At 40.8% G+C, this 17,804-nt stretch overlaps 2 protein-coding genes across 22 annotated transcripts in view; one reads left to right on the top strand and one right to left on the bottom strand.

Annotated features, from left to right (window-relative positions):
- CPM (carboxypeptidase M) overlaps window positions 1-15,959 on the top strand; it is a 113,366-nt gene extending 97,407 nt beyond the window's left edge. For all 4 annotated transcript variants that reach the window (XM_049883843.1, XM_049883846.1, XM_049883845.1 and 1 more), the window contains 3 exons: window positions 450-602; window positions 10,948-11,096; window positions 13,742-15,959. In XM_049883843.1, the coding sequence (XP_049739800.1) occupies window positions 450-602; window positions 10,948-11,096; window positions 13,742-13,984 (545 nt within the window). In that variant the 3' untranslated portion in view covers window positions 13,985-15,959. The remainder of the gene's footprint in view (window positions 1-449; window positions 603-10,947; window positions 11,097-13,741) is intronic.
- Window positions 1-17,804, bottom strand: part of MDM2 (MDM2 proto-oncogene) — a 126,462-nt gene that overhangs the window by 53,839 nt on the left and 54,819 nt on the right. For 7 of the 18 annotated variants that reach the window (XR_007517264.1, XR_007517265.1, XR_007517266.1 and 4 more), the window contains exons 11-13: window positions 15,942-16,034; window positions 1,545-1,653; window positions 765-894 (exon numbers count right to left, since the gene is read on the bottom strand). Coding sequence is in view for 7 of the 18 variants with exons in the window: in XM_049883838.1 (XP_049739795.1) it covers window positions 1,549-1,653; window positions 15,942-16,034 (198 nt within the window). In the remaining 11 variants the exon portion in view is untranslated. Of the gene's footprint in view, window positions 1-538; window positions 895-1,544; window positions 1,654-1,826; window positions 4,200-13,345; window positions 13,529-15,941; window positions 16,038-17,804 lie in introns of those variants that run through there. The other 11 variants (XR_007517270.1, XR_007517272.1, XM_049883839.1 and 8 more) reach the window with 9 other exon arrangements.

Here is a 17,804-nt window from a genome sequence, read left to right as displayed (position 1 = left end):
TAGTGAGCATTCTCATCCCCCCAAAATGAGTATACTTTGCTTGGCATAATAAACATTTATAAATGGGTTGTACAAATATTTTTAAAGAAATCTTATTCTAGTCTGTATCTGTTTAAGTGTGACTTAGGGAAGAAATATAATTTGAAGAATCCTTTTTCCAGTATAAGAAAGGGGACGCCCTGCACCCTGCACTTAATTTATTGATGCACAGTTGAACGTCAATCAGCTCTGGTCCAGTTACCCATGTGGGAATAGTTAATATTGCCTGGTCATGCTGGAGTAATAAAATGTCAAGTCCCGAGTTTATATGCTAATATATCAAGTTCATCTTTTCCTGTTTACATGTACTTTCCCTACAACTGCCCAATTCACTCACCCCTGAGGTACGAGATACTTGGCTCCACTCCAATTCCAGACCTTAAATAGTAATGAAATATGCTTGCGTTTAGGTGGAATGCAAGATTACAACTACATCTGGGCCCAGTGTTTTGAAATTACGTTGGAGCTGTCATGCTGTAAATACCCTCGTGAGGAGAAGCTTCCACTCTTCTGGAATGATAACAAAGCCTCATTGATTGAATATATAAAACAGGTGCACCTAGGTTTGTAAGATTTTCTTACTAAATCCTTGTTAACACAAAACATAGCATCTGGCAAACAAAACCTTTGGGCTGAGAAAACATAAGCCCCCATCTATGTTTTCTAGGTACAGCCTCATTTGGGGGACCAGATGGAACTAGAGGTTAAGAATTGTCTCTGCTTACCTATCTGCAGTGTGTGCGAGGTTCAGTGCCCATCCGTTCATATGAGAGAAGGCATGGGGCATGTTGCTTTGACATTGGGATTTAAATATCCAGTGTACCTCCAGTTTTACATGTTGAATGACCTGAAGATCTGGCAAAAAAAAAAAAAAAAACTGGGAAAACAGGCTATTACTCTGATAATCATCTCCTATTTAGGAAAAATCCAAATTTGCTGACCACTTGCCACACAGTATCACAGACCCAGAAAACATTTGAACATTCCTCTTTTACAGTTTTTCCAGAAGTGGGGTGGTGACCTAGCAGCATCTGTTTCAGCTCCCTACCTCTGCCAAATGACCTGGCAGTGGGAAGCTCCCCAGCCCGCTTTCTGAAAACTGTGCCTTATCACAGGTGATCACACTAAATGTGGAAACAGAGTGGTGGTTCTCAGCGCGCAGAGGCTCAGCCGCAGGGTTTGTGGAAACATGAACTGCCAGGCCCCATTCCCAGTTTCTGACTTAGTGGGTCTTGAATTTTTAACAAGTTCCCAGGTTATGCTGATGCTGCTGGCTCAGGGACCACACTCTGAGAACCACTGCACCAGAGAAACACACTGCTTGCGATGATGATGGTTAGAGTAGAGTTCAAGTTTATTCAACCTGTCTCATTGGCGTAACCCGTGTCTCTTTGGGCAGAGTGTGGATGGCTCTTCTGCACTGTCAGAGTTAAAGTTATCTTTCTCCATTCAGAATGGCTTGGGGGGAAGAAACGCATCATGAAGTGGCACAATAGTTACGCTACCATGTCAAGCCAAAGTGGAATGTGTCTGTGTCTGTTGAAGGTTTGCATCCCAGGCCTGCTGCACAATTGCACAACTTTCTGCATGCTCCACACCAAAGCTGTCCATCTGCTAAAAAGGAGAGGAAAAAGAATGAGGGGGGCCCAAACCAGAAGCACAGGGACAGAGGGCTGAGCACAAAGTAATTAGGACCTTCCTCAGCCTCACAGCCCAAACATGGATGCCCCTACCCCATCCCACCCCCTCCCCAAACAGAAGTACACAAAGATTATTGGTGAACTCACAGGGCTGTGTCCAAAATCATTCATGAGGTCCGTTGATTCCCTTTGATAGGAGTTGTTACAAAATGCCATTTTTCTCTTTCACCAACACCTTCATAAAGTTTACTAAGGTTAATATTAGGTCTTTCTCCCTCCTCATTATGTCCTCAAACTTTCTTTGTGTCCTCTCTTTTTTAGTATTCTGTATTTCTTTCTCCACTACACTTCCCTCATGAAGGGTCACCATGAGTCAGAATTGGCTTGTCAGCAGTGGGTTTGGTTTTGGTTATTACTGTATTCTGTCTGTATTGATGCTTTAGTGTGCTAAAATTCCAAAATTCATCCTCCATAAGCACCAACATAGGAGTACAACTGAACATGAAATATGCTCCATGTAACTGCACTACTGTTTCAATTTAGCTGTAAAGGTCATTTGCCCAACAGTGAATTAAAGTTGTCTTCAAAGTATCATGCTAAGATAATATTGCCAGTGAAGGAGCTTTGTAAACTGTTAAATATCCAAAAATTGCAACATAACTATCGTCACTAATTTGGAGGGCTAACAAGTCCGTTTATACTTGGTTTTATAATGGACGTTACTGTATCTGCCCGTCCTTGTAATCTGATGTGAACAATTGACTTAAAAAACATATAGCACATCAATCCTGACCCCTTGTGGTTTAAGACAGAGGCATTTTTCTAGTTTAATAATGAAACCATATTTCAAAACACTGATGTGGTTATTATTACTTGCTAGAAAGGTTCTCACCATGTTGGTACCCAATAAGGAGCCCAAGACTATTTTCATTCGTGCATGATAGAAGTAAACACCTCTTTATTGGTATTGCTCTGCTTTAAGGAAACTATTAAAATTTGTCCATTTCTGTTGCATTCACTGGTTCAGTTTCACCACTTGCTCAGACAACTCTGAGTCTCCGAGATTCTCACCCATCTGGTTTGCCTCTGTCAGGGAAGCAGAGGCCTTCCGCTCTAATGGAAGGACCTGACCAAGGGGCCAGGAGCCTGACTAGGGGCCAGGAGCCTGCCCAGAGCCCAGGCTGCTTTGTTATTTGGCCTTGTGTGAAACCTTGAGCAAGCCATTCAGCTGAATCTCAGCTTTAGTCAACTGAAAGTTAGGAGTAATAATAGCATCTGCCCTGCCTCACACAAGGCTCAAACGGGGTTAGTGTTTCCATTAAAACTCATGGCAGACCTCAGTCTAAACCCAGGCTCTTTGGTTTTGTGTAGTCGTGCTTAGGGAGCCTTGGTGGCACAGTGGTTAAAGAACTTGGCTGCTAACCAAAAAGTCGGGAGTTTGAATCTACCAGCTGCTCCTTGGAAACCCATGGGGGTAGTTCTATTCTGTCCTATAGGGTCACTATGAGTTGGAATCGACTTGATGGCAACAGGTTTGGTTTGTTTTTTGTTTGTTTGTTTTTGTAGTCATGCTTCAAGAATTTACTTTGGACAGCCCTGGGTTTGGTAGGGATCCAGTGTCCTCAGATACTGAGGCCTAGGTAGCAAAGGAGGGCAAGTCTGGTTTTTAGGAGCCTGGGATGTCTTGCTTGTCCTCCTCCCTGGGAGAAGCAAAGATGAACAAGACCCGATGTTACTTGCTGCTGCCTCTGCTTCTCCCCTGAACTCCTCAAGGCAGATCTGAACCCAGGGGTTTGGGGGCTGACTTCCAGTACCCAGAAACCTAAGCCACCTGGGCCTGAGAGAATCTGGCATATGCTGAGTTCCACAAACCTGTGGAACACTAATAGGGATCTACCATCAGATATAAAGTAGGTGGCCACTGTGATCACTGTGTGGGAACATGGGCATGAACAGGCCCAAGTACCGTCCCAGCTCTGACTGAACTGTGGCCCCTGGATGCAGAATTTCACTTCTTGCCCAGAAGTGAATACATTCTCATTCACAAAGTTTACACATTTCCAAGAGAGGTAGAGCTTTGCCTTTCTTTTCCTCGTCTCCAGATGTGGCCACAGAATCTGAGCCTTAGATTTTAGGCCTTCTCCTTTGTTTACTATCTGAGCTTTTTCAAAATCTTATTTTTCGTTCCCCTGATATAATAGTGCTGGCTCTCTTTAGTATCTGTATCTTGTCTTTTTTCAATTTTTCAAGTCAGAATATAGAAATAAACCATATCTTCTGGTAAAACAATTACTTCCCTCTAAGTGAAAGTCCTGGTGATGCCTTGACAGAATAAAGACACATACAATCTGAAGAAAGCTTTCATTTGGCTGGTGGTATGGGGGTTTTCTTTGAATAGGAATTTCATATTCAAGCATGGTCTGTGTTTGCTCAGTAGAAGAGTGACATTCAGATGTTCCAGGGCTCCATAGTCTTGAAATACCATCTTGAGGCTTAGGTGAGAGTCATATGGAAATGAGCCTATGGATTTTGAGAGGATGATGAATGAGAGTCAAACCATAATAGGAAGACTTTTAGACATCCCCCCGAATCCAGATTATCCCTCTTTTTTCTATATTTGAGAGTAGACAGATTATGGGTTAATTGAATCTTCGTTTGTGATACATACTAATATATGAGTGTTATAAACACTTTTTGTGCAACTGACACAAATAAGTCTGTTCAATTAAAGTGTAACCAATTCTAGCCAAGAAGGAATTTGTTACGCTTATTTTCAGGCACCAGGACTTTTTGTCTTGATGTTTTTAGCCAACTACTCTTTACTAGCGTCCTGAATCCATTATCTTAGATGGTAAGGGACGGTATAAAGTCAGTTTCAAAGACAGTTTTGTTTTCTTTTTTATGAGTTTGGGTTTTTTTTTTGTCTGATTTGGTTTGGGGGAAGTCAATGAAAAATACAAAAGAAGCTAACGGACACACCACCACTACCACCACAAGCTATCTTGCACAAATTCATGAATTTTCTAAGTGATGGGAAGACTGTATGCTAACTCAGAGCCCTGGAGAAGGAAGATATGTATAGCTTCTTCCTTCCCACTTTCCTGCCCTTGTGAAGCAAGTTTGGAATTGAGATTCTAGAAACTTGTCTGGTATTTCTGTCTCAATTTCAAACCTACTTAGCCACAGTCCTTCTATTTCTTTGCATAGTTTTTCTTATCCAAATAAAAGACAGGGATTAATATTTGTTTGGCCTCCTGTTCTGTGTTACTTGCATTTAATTGTCACAACCATTTTGGGAGTTTGGGGGGACTACATATTATACGCATTTCATAGATGACAAAATTGAGGCTTGAATGTTTAGTGACTTGAGAACTGGGATTCAAGATGATACCTATCTGACAAGGTTTTTCTGTCACACCCAGAAAGCTGCGATGATTGATATGTGTTATGTCATCTAAGATATCAAAGGCCCTCCTTAATAAGGACACAATGTACATAAATGCCTCTTCAAAGAATACGGCCACTGAAATCTAATGAATAAATGCATAATCAAGTTTCCAAATTATTACCAGTGTTTGTGATTGGATACTACCAAAAGTGCAAAATGATACATACCAAGTAATAGAAATAAATGTAAATGAAACTTTTTAAAGAGAGATTATAAAGGAATAAATTACATGAAAATAGAGGTTTTATATAGTTGGCTTGTATTAAAAAGGTGAGAAGGAAATATGGCATTTCATAATCCCTTCTCTGGAGGAAGAGAGTTGTCCCTTGTACAAATGGTTAAGCTCTTGGCTATAACCAAAAAATGGGCAGTTGGAATCCACCTGGAGGCACCTCAGAAGAAAGATCTGGCTGTCTGCTTCTGAAAGATCACAGCCATTGAAAACCCTATGGAGCATAGTTCTACTCTGAAACACATGAGCTAACGGTGAGTCAGAATTGACTGCAATGGCAAGCAGTTCAGTTTTTTGGTTTCGGGAGAAAGAGAAAGAACAGAGTTGGGAATTAGATTAGAAAGAAAGTAAAAGGCAACTTGGGTCAGACAGAACTTTGCTTCTTGTTGTTGTTGTTAGGTGCCCTCAAGTTGGTTCCAATTCATAGCTACCCTATGTACAACAGAACAAAACACTGCTCGGTCCTGCACCATCCCTACAATCATTGTGCTTGAGCCCATTGTTGCAGCCACTGTGTCAATCTGTCTTGTTGAGGGTCTTCCTCTTTTTCGCTGACCCTGTACTTTACTAAGCATGATGTCCTTCTCCAGAGACTGATCCCTCCTGACAACATGTCCAAAGTAGGTAAGATGCAGTCTTGCCATCCTTGCTTCTAAGAAGCATTTTGGTTGTACTTCTTCCGAGACAGATTTGTTTATTCTTCTGGCAGTCCATGATATATTCAATATTCTTTGCCAACACCATAATTCAAAGGTGTCAGTTCTTCTTTGGTCTTCTTTATTCATTGCCCGTGTTTCACATGAATATGATGTTATTGAAAATACCATGGCTTGGATCGGGCGTGCCTTAGTCTTTAAGGTGACAACTTTTGCTTTTCAACACTTTTAAAGAGGTCCTTTGCAGCAGATTTGCCCAGTGCAATGCATCTTTTGATTTCTTGACTGCTGCTTCCATGGGTGTTGATTGTGGATCCAAGTAAAATGAAATCCTTAACAACTTCAATCTTTTCTCCATTTATCATGATGTGGCTTGTTGGTCCACTTATGAGAATTTTTGTTTTCTTTATGTTGAGGTGTAATCCATACTGAAGGCTGTGGTCTTTGATCTTCATCAGTAAGTGTTTCAAGTCGTCTTCATTTTCAGCAGGCAAGGTTGTGTCATCTGCATAGCACAGGTTGTTAATTGAGTCTTACCCCAATCTTGATGCCCTGTTCTTCTTCCTATGTCCAGCTATATGAAGTTTTCTTAGTGCTTGAGATAAAGATTTTGTTGCTAAATGTCAATTTTTTTCATTTTTCATTTTAACCTTTTCTAGAGGAAACCATTTAAAGTGTGCTGCTTCTTTTTCTGCCTTGGTAAATAATTATTGAGTGTAAATGTTTTGGGATAGCTTGAGGTCATATCATTGTGGTCTCTTCTGTCTCATTTATGTCTTGGGCTTAAGTGGCTTCACCTGAAGATGATGCCTAAGCATGATTTGTCATTGGGGTGAACAAAATGGAGTGTGAAATTTAGGATTTAAAATGAAAAGAGTCTTCAAATGTAAACAAACCCATTGCCATTGAGTTGATTCTGACTCATAGCGACCCTGTAGAACAGAGTAGAACTGCCTCATAGGGTTTCCATGGCTGTAATCTTTACAGAAGCAGACTGCCACATCTTTCTCCCACGGAACAGCTGGTGGGTTTGAACTGCTGACCTTTGGATTAACAGCCGAGTGCTTAACCACTGTGCCACCAGGGTTCCTTCAACTATAAACAACCTTTTATTATTAACTGTACTTCTGAAATGTCAAGGGGTGGGCTATGGAGCTATGGGTTCACTGCGGGTTCTGGAGGCCTAGCCTGGGTTTACTACAGCTAGGCTGTGCCAGTTAGTTGGCTGCATGAGCTTGAGAAAGTTATTTGAGTAACCCAAATCTGTGTGGATCATAACAAATTTTGGATAACATTGGGAAGAATGGGAATTCCAGAACACTTAATTGTGCTCACACCGAACCTGTAAATAGACCAAGAGGCAGTCGTTTGAACAGAACAAGGGGATATTGTGTGTTTAAAAGTCAGGAAAGGCGTGTGTCAGATTGTATCGTTTCACCATGTCTATTCAATCTGTATGCTGAAAAAATAATCCAAGAAGCTGGACTATATAAAGAAGAATGGGGCATCAGGATTGGAGGAAGACTTGTTGTTGTTACGTGCCGTCGAGTCGGTTCTGACTCATAGCGACCCTATGCACAACAGAACGAAACACTGCCCGGTCCTGAGCCATCCTTACAATCGTTGTTATGCTTGAGCTCATTGTTGCAGCCACTGTGTCAATCCACCTCGTTGAGGGTCTTCCTCTTTTCCGCTGACCCTGTACCCTGCCAAGGATCATGTCCTTCTTCAGGGACTGGTCCCTCCTGACAACAAGTCCAAAGTATGTAAGACGCAGTCTCGCCGTCCTTGCCTCTAAGGAGCATTCTGGCCGCACTTCTTTCAAGACAAATTTGTTCGTTTTTTTGGCATTCCATAGTATATTCAATATTCTTTGCCAACAGCACAATTCAAAGGCGTCAACTCTTCTTTGGTCTTCTTTATTCATTGCCCAGCTTTCACATGCATATGATGTGATTGAAAATACCATGGCCTGGGTCAGGCACACCTTAGTCTTCAGGGTGACATCTTTGCTCTTCAACACTTTGAAGAGGTCCTTTGCAGCAGATTTGCCCAATGCAATGTGTCTTTTGATTTCTTGACTGCTGCTTTCGTGGCTGTTGATTGTGGATCCAAGTAAAAGGAAATCCTTGACAATGTCTGTCTTTTCTTCGTTTATCATGATGTTGCTTATTGGTCCAGTTGTGAGGATTTTTGTTTTCTTTATGTTGAGGTGCAATCCATACTGAAGGCTGTGGTCTTTGATCTTCATTAGTAAGTGTTTCAAGTCCTCTTCACTTTCAGCAAGCAAGGTTGTGTCATCTGCATAACACAGGTTGTTAATGAGTCTTCCTCCAATCCTGATGCCCCGTTCTTCTTCATATAGTCCAGCTTCTCAGATTATTTGTTCAGCATACAGATGAAATAGGTATGGTGAAAGAATACAACCCTGACGCACACCTTTCCTGACTTTAAACCAATCAGTAACCCCTTGTTCTGTGCAAACAACTGCCTCTTTATCTATGCAAAGATTCCTCATGAGCACAATTAAGTGTTCTGGAATTCCCGTTCTTCACAGTGTTATCCATAGTTTGTTATGATCCACACAGTTGAATGCATTTGCATAATCAATAAAACACAGGTAAACATCCTTCTGGTATTCTCTGCTTTCAGCCAGGATCCATCTGACATCAGCAATGATATGCCTGGTTCCACGTCCTCTTCTGAAACTGGCCTGAATTTCTGGCAGTTCCCTTTTGATATACTGCTGCAGCCGTTTTTGAATGATCTTCAGCAAAATTTTGCTTGCGTGTGATATTAATGATACTGTTCTATAATTTCCACATTCAGTTGGATCACCTTTCTTGGGAATAGGCATAAATATGGATCTCTTCCAGTCATTGATAATTACTGGCGATTGGAATGTGAAAGTTGGAAACAAAGAAGAAGGATCAGTAGTTGGAAATTATGGCCTTGGTGATAGAAACAATGCCGGAGATCGAATGATAGAATTTTGCAAGACCAACGACTTCTTCATTGCAAATACCTTCTGTCACCAACATAAACGGCGACTATACACATGGACCTCGCCAGATGGATGGAAGACTTATTAACACCCTGCAATATGCAGGTGACACAACCTTGCTTGCTGAAAATGAAGAGAACTTGAAGCACTTAATGCAGAAGATCAAAGACCATAGTCTTCAGTATGGATTACACCTCAACATAAAGAAAACAAAAATCCTCACAACTGGACCAATAAGCAACATCCTGATAAACAGTGAAAAGATTGAAGTTGTCAAGGATTTCATTTTACTTGGATCCACAATCAACACCCATAGAAACAGCAGTCAAGAAATCAAAAGACACATTGCATTGGATGATCTGCTGCAAAGGACCTCTTTAAAATGTTAAAAAGCAAAGATGTCTCCTTGAAGACTAAGGTGTGCCTGACCCAAGCCATGGTGTTTTCAGTCACCTCATATGCTTGTGAAAGCTGGAGAATGAATAAGGAAGACCGAAGAAGAATTGAAGCCTTTGAATTGTGGTGTTGGAGGAGAATATTTTATGTACCATGGACTGCCAAAAGAATGAACAAATCTGTCTTGGAAGAATTACAACTAGAATGCTCCTTAGAAGCAAGGATGGCGAGACTACAGCTTACCTACTTTGGACATGCTATCAGGAGGGATCAGTCCCTGGAGAAGGACATCATGCTTCGTAAAGAAGAGGGACAGTGAAAAAGAGGAAGACCCTCAATGAGATGGACTGACACAGTGGCTGCAACAATGTGCTCAAGCATAACAATGACTGTGAGCATGGCACAGGGCTGGACAGTGTTTTGTTCTGTTGTACATATGAGTCAGAACCAACTTAGTGGCACCTGACATCAACTGCACAAAGCCTCAATTTCCTCATCTGTAAAATCATGATAATAATATACTTACCTCAGAGTTGATGTGAAGATTTAATGAGAAAATTCACAGTTAGCACTTAGAATAGGGCCTGGGATATAATAAACCAGTGGCCATCAAGTCGATTGGGACTCATAGCAACCCTATGTATGTGAGAGTAGAACTGTGCTCCCTAGAGTTTTCAATGGCTGTGATCTTTTGGAAGTAGATCACAGGCCTTTCTTCTGAGGTGCCTTCGGGTGGATATGAACTGCCAATCTTTCAGTTAGCAGCCAAGTGCTTAACCATTTGCCACCCAGTGACTCCTGCAGTGTATTATGTGAGCAATAAATGTTAACTGCTATTATTAAAAATAATAAACCCAAAAACCCATTGCCATTGAGTTGATTCTGACTCCAGCAACCCTATAGGACAGAGTAGAATTGCCTTACAGGTTTTCCGAGGCTGTAATCTTTATGCAAGCAGACTGCCATATCTTTCTCCCATAGAGCAGCTGGTAGATTCGAGCTGCTGACCTTTTTTTGGTTAGCAGCCAAGTGCTTTAACCACTGTGCCACCAGGGCTCCTATTAATAGTAAGACCCCATCAATGGATTCCATGCTCCCAAGCAACATTGTGATTATAATTTTGTTTTCCATATAGTTAGTCTGACCATAAGACAAAACTGTTTATTCCCTTAGATAGGTAAGCATCTTACTGTAAATTAACACAGTGACACTGGGGGTTTTGTTTTGTTTATGGTTTTATGGAATCCACCTAGACAACGTTATAGTACAGTTTGTTGATGGAGCAAACAACTGGGAAATGTGTTCTCTTATGTTGATAATATGGGCTGTAAGTGGAATATTCAACAGCAACAACATTTAAGCTATAAATAAAGATTGGTAGCTTGACTGTATTTTAAGTTACATCAAAAAGAAGATTCTTTTCCTTCTGTAACACTTCATTAACTCAAAACAGCTAATAAAATAACTACAAGAAATGTTTTCATATGGCATAAAATTTGGTGTTTACATTTAACTTTCTTTTTGCCTTGTAGGTGTAAAAGGTCAAGTTTTTGATCACAACAGAATTCCATTACCCAATGTGATTGTGGAAGTCCAAGACAGATCACATATCTGCCCCTATAGAACCAACAGATTTGGAGAGTATTATCTCCTTCTCTTGCCTGGGTCTTATGTGATAAATGTAAGTATACAATCCTGGTTATTGTTATTTAAATATTATAGAATTCACAACACTTACTTACCCAGAAGGAATCTAAAATAAGTCTGGAAAGCCCAAGGGGAGATACTTCAGGGCCAAAGAAAAGGATGATGGAAAATGGGAGAGAGAAGAGGAAACCAGAAAAATTCATGTTTTTTTCCCAGCTGGCAATTAATTTTTTTCAATAGAGGCCAAATCCTATTTCTTGTGATACTTTTTATGATAAAAAAAATGCAATTAACTTTACTAATAATAAGATTAGTTAAACAATATAGCAAGAGTACTTCCAAGCTTCATTGAATACCATTTTTAAACCATTCCATGAACGCAATTTATACTATTAAAAAAAATGGATTGGGACAAGTTTCTTAGAATTCATTATAAGTGAAACTTGATCCACAAATTCTACCACTATATTAAGCAAGTGATAAACATATTTTGCAGCCCTTTCATAAGCAGATAGTAGAGAGCTTTCCAATTGATGCAAGTAAAATTCTGATTTTTTAATTCTAAGATGTGTTTGAAGTCGTTTCTTTCTAGAAGGAGGAGGCACAGAAGAGTTTGAGCCTGAGTAAGTTTATGTGAATGAACGAAATGAGTAAAGTAGCGCATTTAGCTGGGCAGATTGTGCTTCTTTCTTCTTAGAGGACTTCTGTAAAGAAAATTCAAGATTCTTCTTCTACTTTGCTGGGTGGGTCTGATGCCAGGCCTAGCAGTCATTTGGCTGTGCAGAAGTACTCCTGGGAGAAGGAAGTCACCTCTTCTGCAGTAAAAACTGGCTTTTTAATTCCATTTTTTAGACATACTGAAAGGGAGGCATGGCTTTTAGGCTATAAAGCCCTGCAGGATTCAGAGCCGCCCCACTGCACATGACATCCCAGCAGTGCTTACAGCGGGGCTCATCCATGGCTAATCCTCTTTTTGGGGACCCTCCTCCTGCTGCACAAAGCGACAGAGCTGGACAACTTCAACTCACTGTGAATCCTCACCTAAAAAGGCCCTTTGTTTTCCTGATTGCATACTCTAACGTTTCCTTCTCTCCACACCTGATTTTGATACCCTTTGTCCTTTGGATGGGAACTCAGAGTGTATTTGGAACATGTGAATACGTTTAATGACGACGGGAACGGCTGTACTATTATGGGCTGTAAAAAACCCAACCCAGTGCCGTCGAGTCAATTCCGACTCATAGCGACCCTACAGGACGGAGTAAAACCGCACCATTGAGTTTCCAAGGAGCGCCTGGCAGATTTGAACTGCTGACCCTTTGGTTAGCAACCGTAGCACTTAACCACTACACCACCTAACTGTAAACTTCCTCTGAGGGACAAACGCATGTTGACACCCAAGGGGATACAGCATGGTTTACCAATTTTAATAAATATATTAAGCTTCATGGCTTGTGGGGGGATTTTTTTTTTTTTTTCCCTTTCCAGACCCTAGTATTTTTCTTTGTTCCTTTTTTCCCTTTGGAACAAGATAGCCAGACCTTTCGTTTTCCAGTGCCTAAAAATATTAGATCTACTAGAATATGTGCTTTTCTTTGTAGTGAGTGAGTCTAAATTATTTTTTATGCAATCCCATAAATAATCCCTTATAGAATGAAGTTATGAATCATTCATTCCCCTTTACCTAGGCTAACACAGTACACATTAGCTATAGCTATCAGCTCTGGGAAGGAGACCTGATGATGCAGTAGTTAAGTGTTTGGCTGCTAACCAAAAGGTCGGCATTTCAAACCCACCAGCTGCTCTGTGGGAGAAACATGTGGCAGTCTGCTTCCGTAAAGACTACAGCCTTGGAAGCCCTATGGGGCAGTTCTACTCTGTCCTATAGTGTTGCTATGAGTCGGAATCGACTCGATGGCAATGGGTTTGGTTTGGTTTATTAGCTCTAGGACAAGAATGGAAGGCAAGACTCTGAAAGTTGAAATGAATGGCTAAAATGACTGATTAGTGGTTATGTAAATGTTACTCCCGAGTCTTCTCCCTCTGCACCATATATAATAAAAGTATTTCTCAGTAGACCTGGCCTATAGTTAATTCAGTATTTGTCTTATTTTTCCTGATTATTTCCTCTACCAAAAAGAAAAAAAAAAAAAATCTAGATGGCAACCCAGACTCATACAAACAAAACCAGGAAAAGCAAAGCTTTTTAAGGAAGCAATAGATTTGTACAGTTAGATCAGTTCCAGGGAAAATGGAATAAATTAGGGAAAGAATTCTACTTACACATAGTCATAATACCCACTGAGGATCCTAAGCACACACGTAGGACAAAGTGAAATAATCACTCTTTACTTCAGCTCCAGGTGAGTTAGCAAGGAAATGGTGGTGGCAGGGTCAGTCTACTGCTTCCTTCTTCTGACTTACATCACCAGATAAGGGACTTGTCTTTCTTTCATTCCGTAATTCCTGGCAACAGCATTAACAACTATGGTCCACATGAACAGGCATTGGATTGCTCATTTAGCAAGGAAAACCAAATCTGTTACTAGCCCAAGAGGCCTGGCCAACTGTTACATACATTTCACAAAGGCGCATTTTGTGGTGGGTATCAGTGTTTTCAGTGTTGGCACCACAAGACATCTGAAATCACTCAGGTAATTGTTTCTTGTTTCGTCTCAGGTTACAGTCCCTGGACACGAGCCACACCTCACAACGGTGGTTATTCCAGAGAAATCCCAGAACTTCAGTGCTCTTAAAAAGGATATTCTACTTCCATTCCAAGGGCAATTGGATTCTATCCCGGTATCAGATCCTTCATGCCCTATGAGTCCTCTCTACAGAAATTTGCCAAGCCACTCAGCTGCAACAAAGCCTAGTTTGTTCTTACTTTTAGTGACTGTTTTGCACATATTTTTCAAATAAAGCAAAACGTGAAACTCGACCCTTGTCACCACCTGAAATCGGGGATTACTCAAGCCAGGTTACTGCATCTCTAATTTCCTCTGTGGGACCTCTACTGGATAAATTCCACGGGCTTCCCTAAGATGAGAAATGGCTGTTTCCAAATCCTGCAACAAGCAATGTATGGTGATAATGAAAGGAATGATTCAGCCTTGATGATGAATGAAAGATAACCTGTCTATCAAGTACTGCCCACTTACATTTACATTAATCATGAAGATTGTCAGAAGTTAATCTTAAGAAGCAAAAAGAAGTTCCTACAAGAAAAAGAAAAGAACCAGAGTGCCAGATGAACATAAGCAATAAAGGTGAACATTTATCTATCACCTACGATATATACAAGACCTTGCTGTGTGCTAGTTATATGAAGAGGAAGTACCATATATAATTAGTTCTCAGAGCAGTAAGAAATTATAGGGCTGGGAATATTTAGTTTTGCAAATGATCTAAGGAAATGTGAGAGAAAATGGCAATCATGTCTTAGTGGTACGAGAAAATATGGGCCTGGTGGGATGACAAGGTCATATCTACAGAGCTGCAAATCAATCAGCCAATTAAGTAAGCCTCCCTCCAGAGGCAGTTGTCGTGCCTTTCTGCACCTGGATGCCATAGTCATCTGTTGGACTGATGACTTCCAAATGTGTAACTCTAGCCTCTTGCCTGAACTTCAGCCTCATATCTGACTGACCACTGGACATATCCACCTGGATGTGATCCATTTTGTTGTTGTTGTTAGCGGCCGTCGAGTTGGCCCCTGACTCATGGCAACCCCATGTGCAATGAGATCTGACAGTTGTGATCCACAGAGTTCTCATTGGCTCATTTTCAGGAGATCGCCAGGCCTTTCTTCTGAGTCTGTCTGAGTCTGGAAGTTCCGCTGAAATCTGTTCCACATCATAGCAACATGCAAGCTTCCACTGACAGATGGGTGGTGACTGCCGGTGAGGTGCATTGGCCAGGAACCAAATCCAGATCTTCTACATGGAAGGGGAGAATTCTACCACTGAACCAACACTGCATTCATAGGCATCTCAAATGCATCATGTCAAAAATGGAACATACTTTTCTCCCTAGAGCTGCTCTTCCTCCTGTATTCTCTATCTCAATTAGTGTTGTCACCCAGCTAAAAACCTGGTGGCTTAGTTATCTAGTGCTGCTATAACAGAAATATAAGTGGATGGTTTTAACAAAAAGAAATTTATTCCCTCACACATTAGGGGTCTAGAAGTCCGAATTCAGGCCACCAGCTCTCTCTGTTGGCTCTAGGGGAAAGTCCTTGTCTCCTTTCAACATCTGTGGGACCAGCATTCCTTGGAGATCACCATGTGTGTTGGCATCAATATTCCCCTGGGTCAAGGAGGTTCTGAGGACAGGGACCACGGGTCCAAAGGACGCACTCCGCTCCTGGCTCTTCCTCCTTGAAGGTAGTGTGGTCCCTCCCCTCTCTGCTCATTTCTCTCTCCTTTTATCTATTGTAAGATAAAAGATGTGACTCGAGCAAGGGTATGACTTGAGTAAGGATGTGACTTAACGGCTGTGACTCAAGTCACACCATTTAGTAAGGGTGAGACTCAAGATACACCCTACCCTAATCCTGCCTCATTAACATAGAGGTTTAGGATTTACAACACATAAAATGGAAGACAATTACACAATACCACAAAATGGAGGGCAGTTACATTAAATCATAAAATGGAGGACAGTTATTCAATACTGGGAACCATGACCTAGCCAAGTTGACACATATTTTGGGGGGACACAATTCAATCCATGGCACCTGGGAACCATCCTTGATACTCCCTCCTTCACTCCATATATGTAGTCAGTCATTAAAGGCTGATGTTAATTATATTGGTTGATTCTAGCCTTTCTTCTCCATGGCTATTAACACTGCCAGGTTTAGGCCATCATGTCTTACCTGTACCACTGCAACAACCTTACTGGTTGGTCTCTTGCTCCCACTTTTGTCTTCTTCAAGCCCATCCTCCATGCAGCACTGAGGAAAGGGGGTCTACTTAAAACAAAACAAAAATCAACAATCAGCTGTGTGCAGTTCCTCCACACATAACATGCTGTTTGTGCCCCCTCTGAAATGCCATGCTGACCGCTACATTTTCTTTCCCCCTCCTTTAAAACTCAGTCCAGGCATCACCTCCTCCAGGAAAACTTTGCTGACTGCCATTCCATTACACCCCAACCCCTCCCAGTCAATCTGGGGTTAGGGCTCTTCCTCTCTGCTTCCCCAAATATTATTATTGAGTTTATGACACTGAATGATGATCAGCTACTTGCAGGTGTGCCTTCTCTAGTACAGTTTGAGCTTTTTGAGACCCGTTTAAAAAAAAAAACTGTTTCATTGAGTCGATTCTGACTCATAGAAGACCAGGGTCTATTTAATTTGTTTGAAAATTTCATTTTTATATCCTCAGAGTCTAGCACATAGTACTGAATGAATGAGTGAGTGGATTAACAAATGGTTCAGCAACCTGCTATTCTCAGTCCCTCCCAGAAACCGTGTAGGGCTTTGAGTCATTTTATGACACGAGGTATTATGCATTGTCAATCTCCAGCTCACTAGTAACCCTGAAGTGTGTTTTCATATATGTATCAAGAGATAAGCCAATACAGTCCTTTTATGGGACTTTGTATGTAGCCTAAGGTTCACCGTAAAGGTATTATTATCACCTGTTAATAGCACTACAGGCTATACTTTTTTTATTGGAAAACTAAATTTTACTGTTAGTACTCAGCTTGAAGCAACGGTTATCCACTATAATAAGAGTTAACCTATCTTAAAGCAGTATACATTAGAAAAAATTATATATAAGAATTAAGGAGGAAAAGCATCAAACAGAAAAAAGCGATAGTGACTTTTGTAAGCAGATTTCCAAATGCAGAGCATCACTCATGGAAAATGAGTCATCTCAGTTCTTGTTTTAAATTGAAAGTTCTGTAGGATCTGGAGACCACACCATACTGGGCTTGGTACATGGTGAATGCTGGAGAAGCACCAAGGAGTCGAGGGATAAATGGGCACTGAGGAGCCACTCCTGTGCCAAGCTTCTTCTACATCGCCAAAATCAGACATTTTTCTATAAACGAAATTTGTAGTCTTTTTTTAGCCACTTCTTATAAAATCTGGTAACGACATGAGTATTTTGATCTTTTTTTATTTAAATAAGCAGTAATTTATTATGTACTTGAAAGTATGTATTAATATATTGCAGAAAATGATTTTGATGTATTACATATGAAAGTGTATCATACTAGATTTACCATTAAGCCCTAAACAGATTTTTCAACTGCTCTAACTTTTCCTTTTCTAAGATAGTAATCTTGAAAGGACATGAATCAAAATCTGAATTGGTTCATGAGCCTTACTGCAAATTTTTTTTACTGAAATTGTGTTTTAAAAATCAGAAATTTGTATCAAAATCAGACTTAAAATCATTTAAAGAAAAAGCAATTAAAAAAATCTTCAAGCCAAATCTAAGCTGAACTTGCATTTCATTTGGAGTAGGTATGGGTACATACTAATGCTGTGCTCTGTGCTCGGATTTGCAGTTCACCGTGAGGGTTTAGTATGGGGGAATCCCGGTTACGCGCTCCACTAACCAAGTGAGGTGTCCAAGAGCAGTAAGAACCCCGGAATTCTGACTGTAGTCAGATCAGGTCCCCAGACCTCCCTGCAGAACACCTTCCTACTATGTCTCACCCTCTCAAACTGGTGCTTTGTGTTCCTCAGACTCTTAAGTTCAGGCATAAATACTTTTATAGAGAA

Source organism: Elephas maximus, chromosome 4 (assembly GCF_024166365.1).
Source record: "Elephas maximus indicus isolate mEleMax1 chromosome 4, mEleMax1 primary haplotype, whole genome shotgun sequence".
Classification (NCBI taxonomy): domain Eukaryota; kingdom Metazoa; phylum Chordata; class Mammalia; order Proboscidea; family Elephantidae; genus Elephas; species Elephas maximus.
This window is presented reverse-complemented; position numbering and strand designations above follow the sequence as displayed.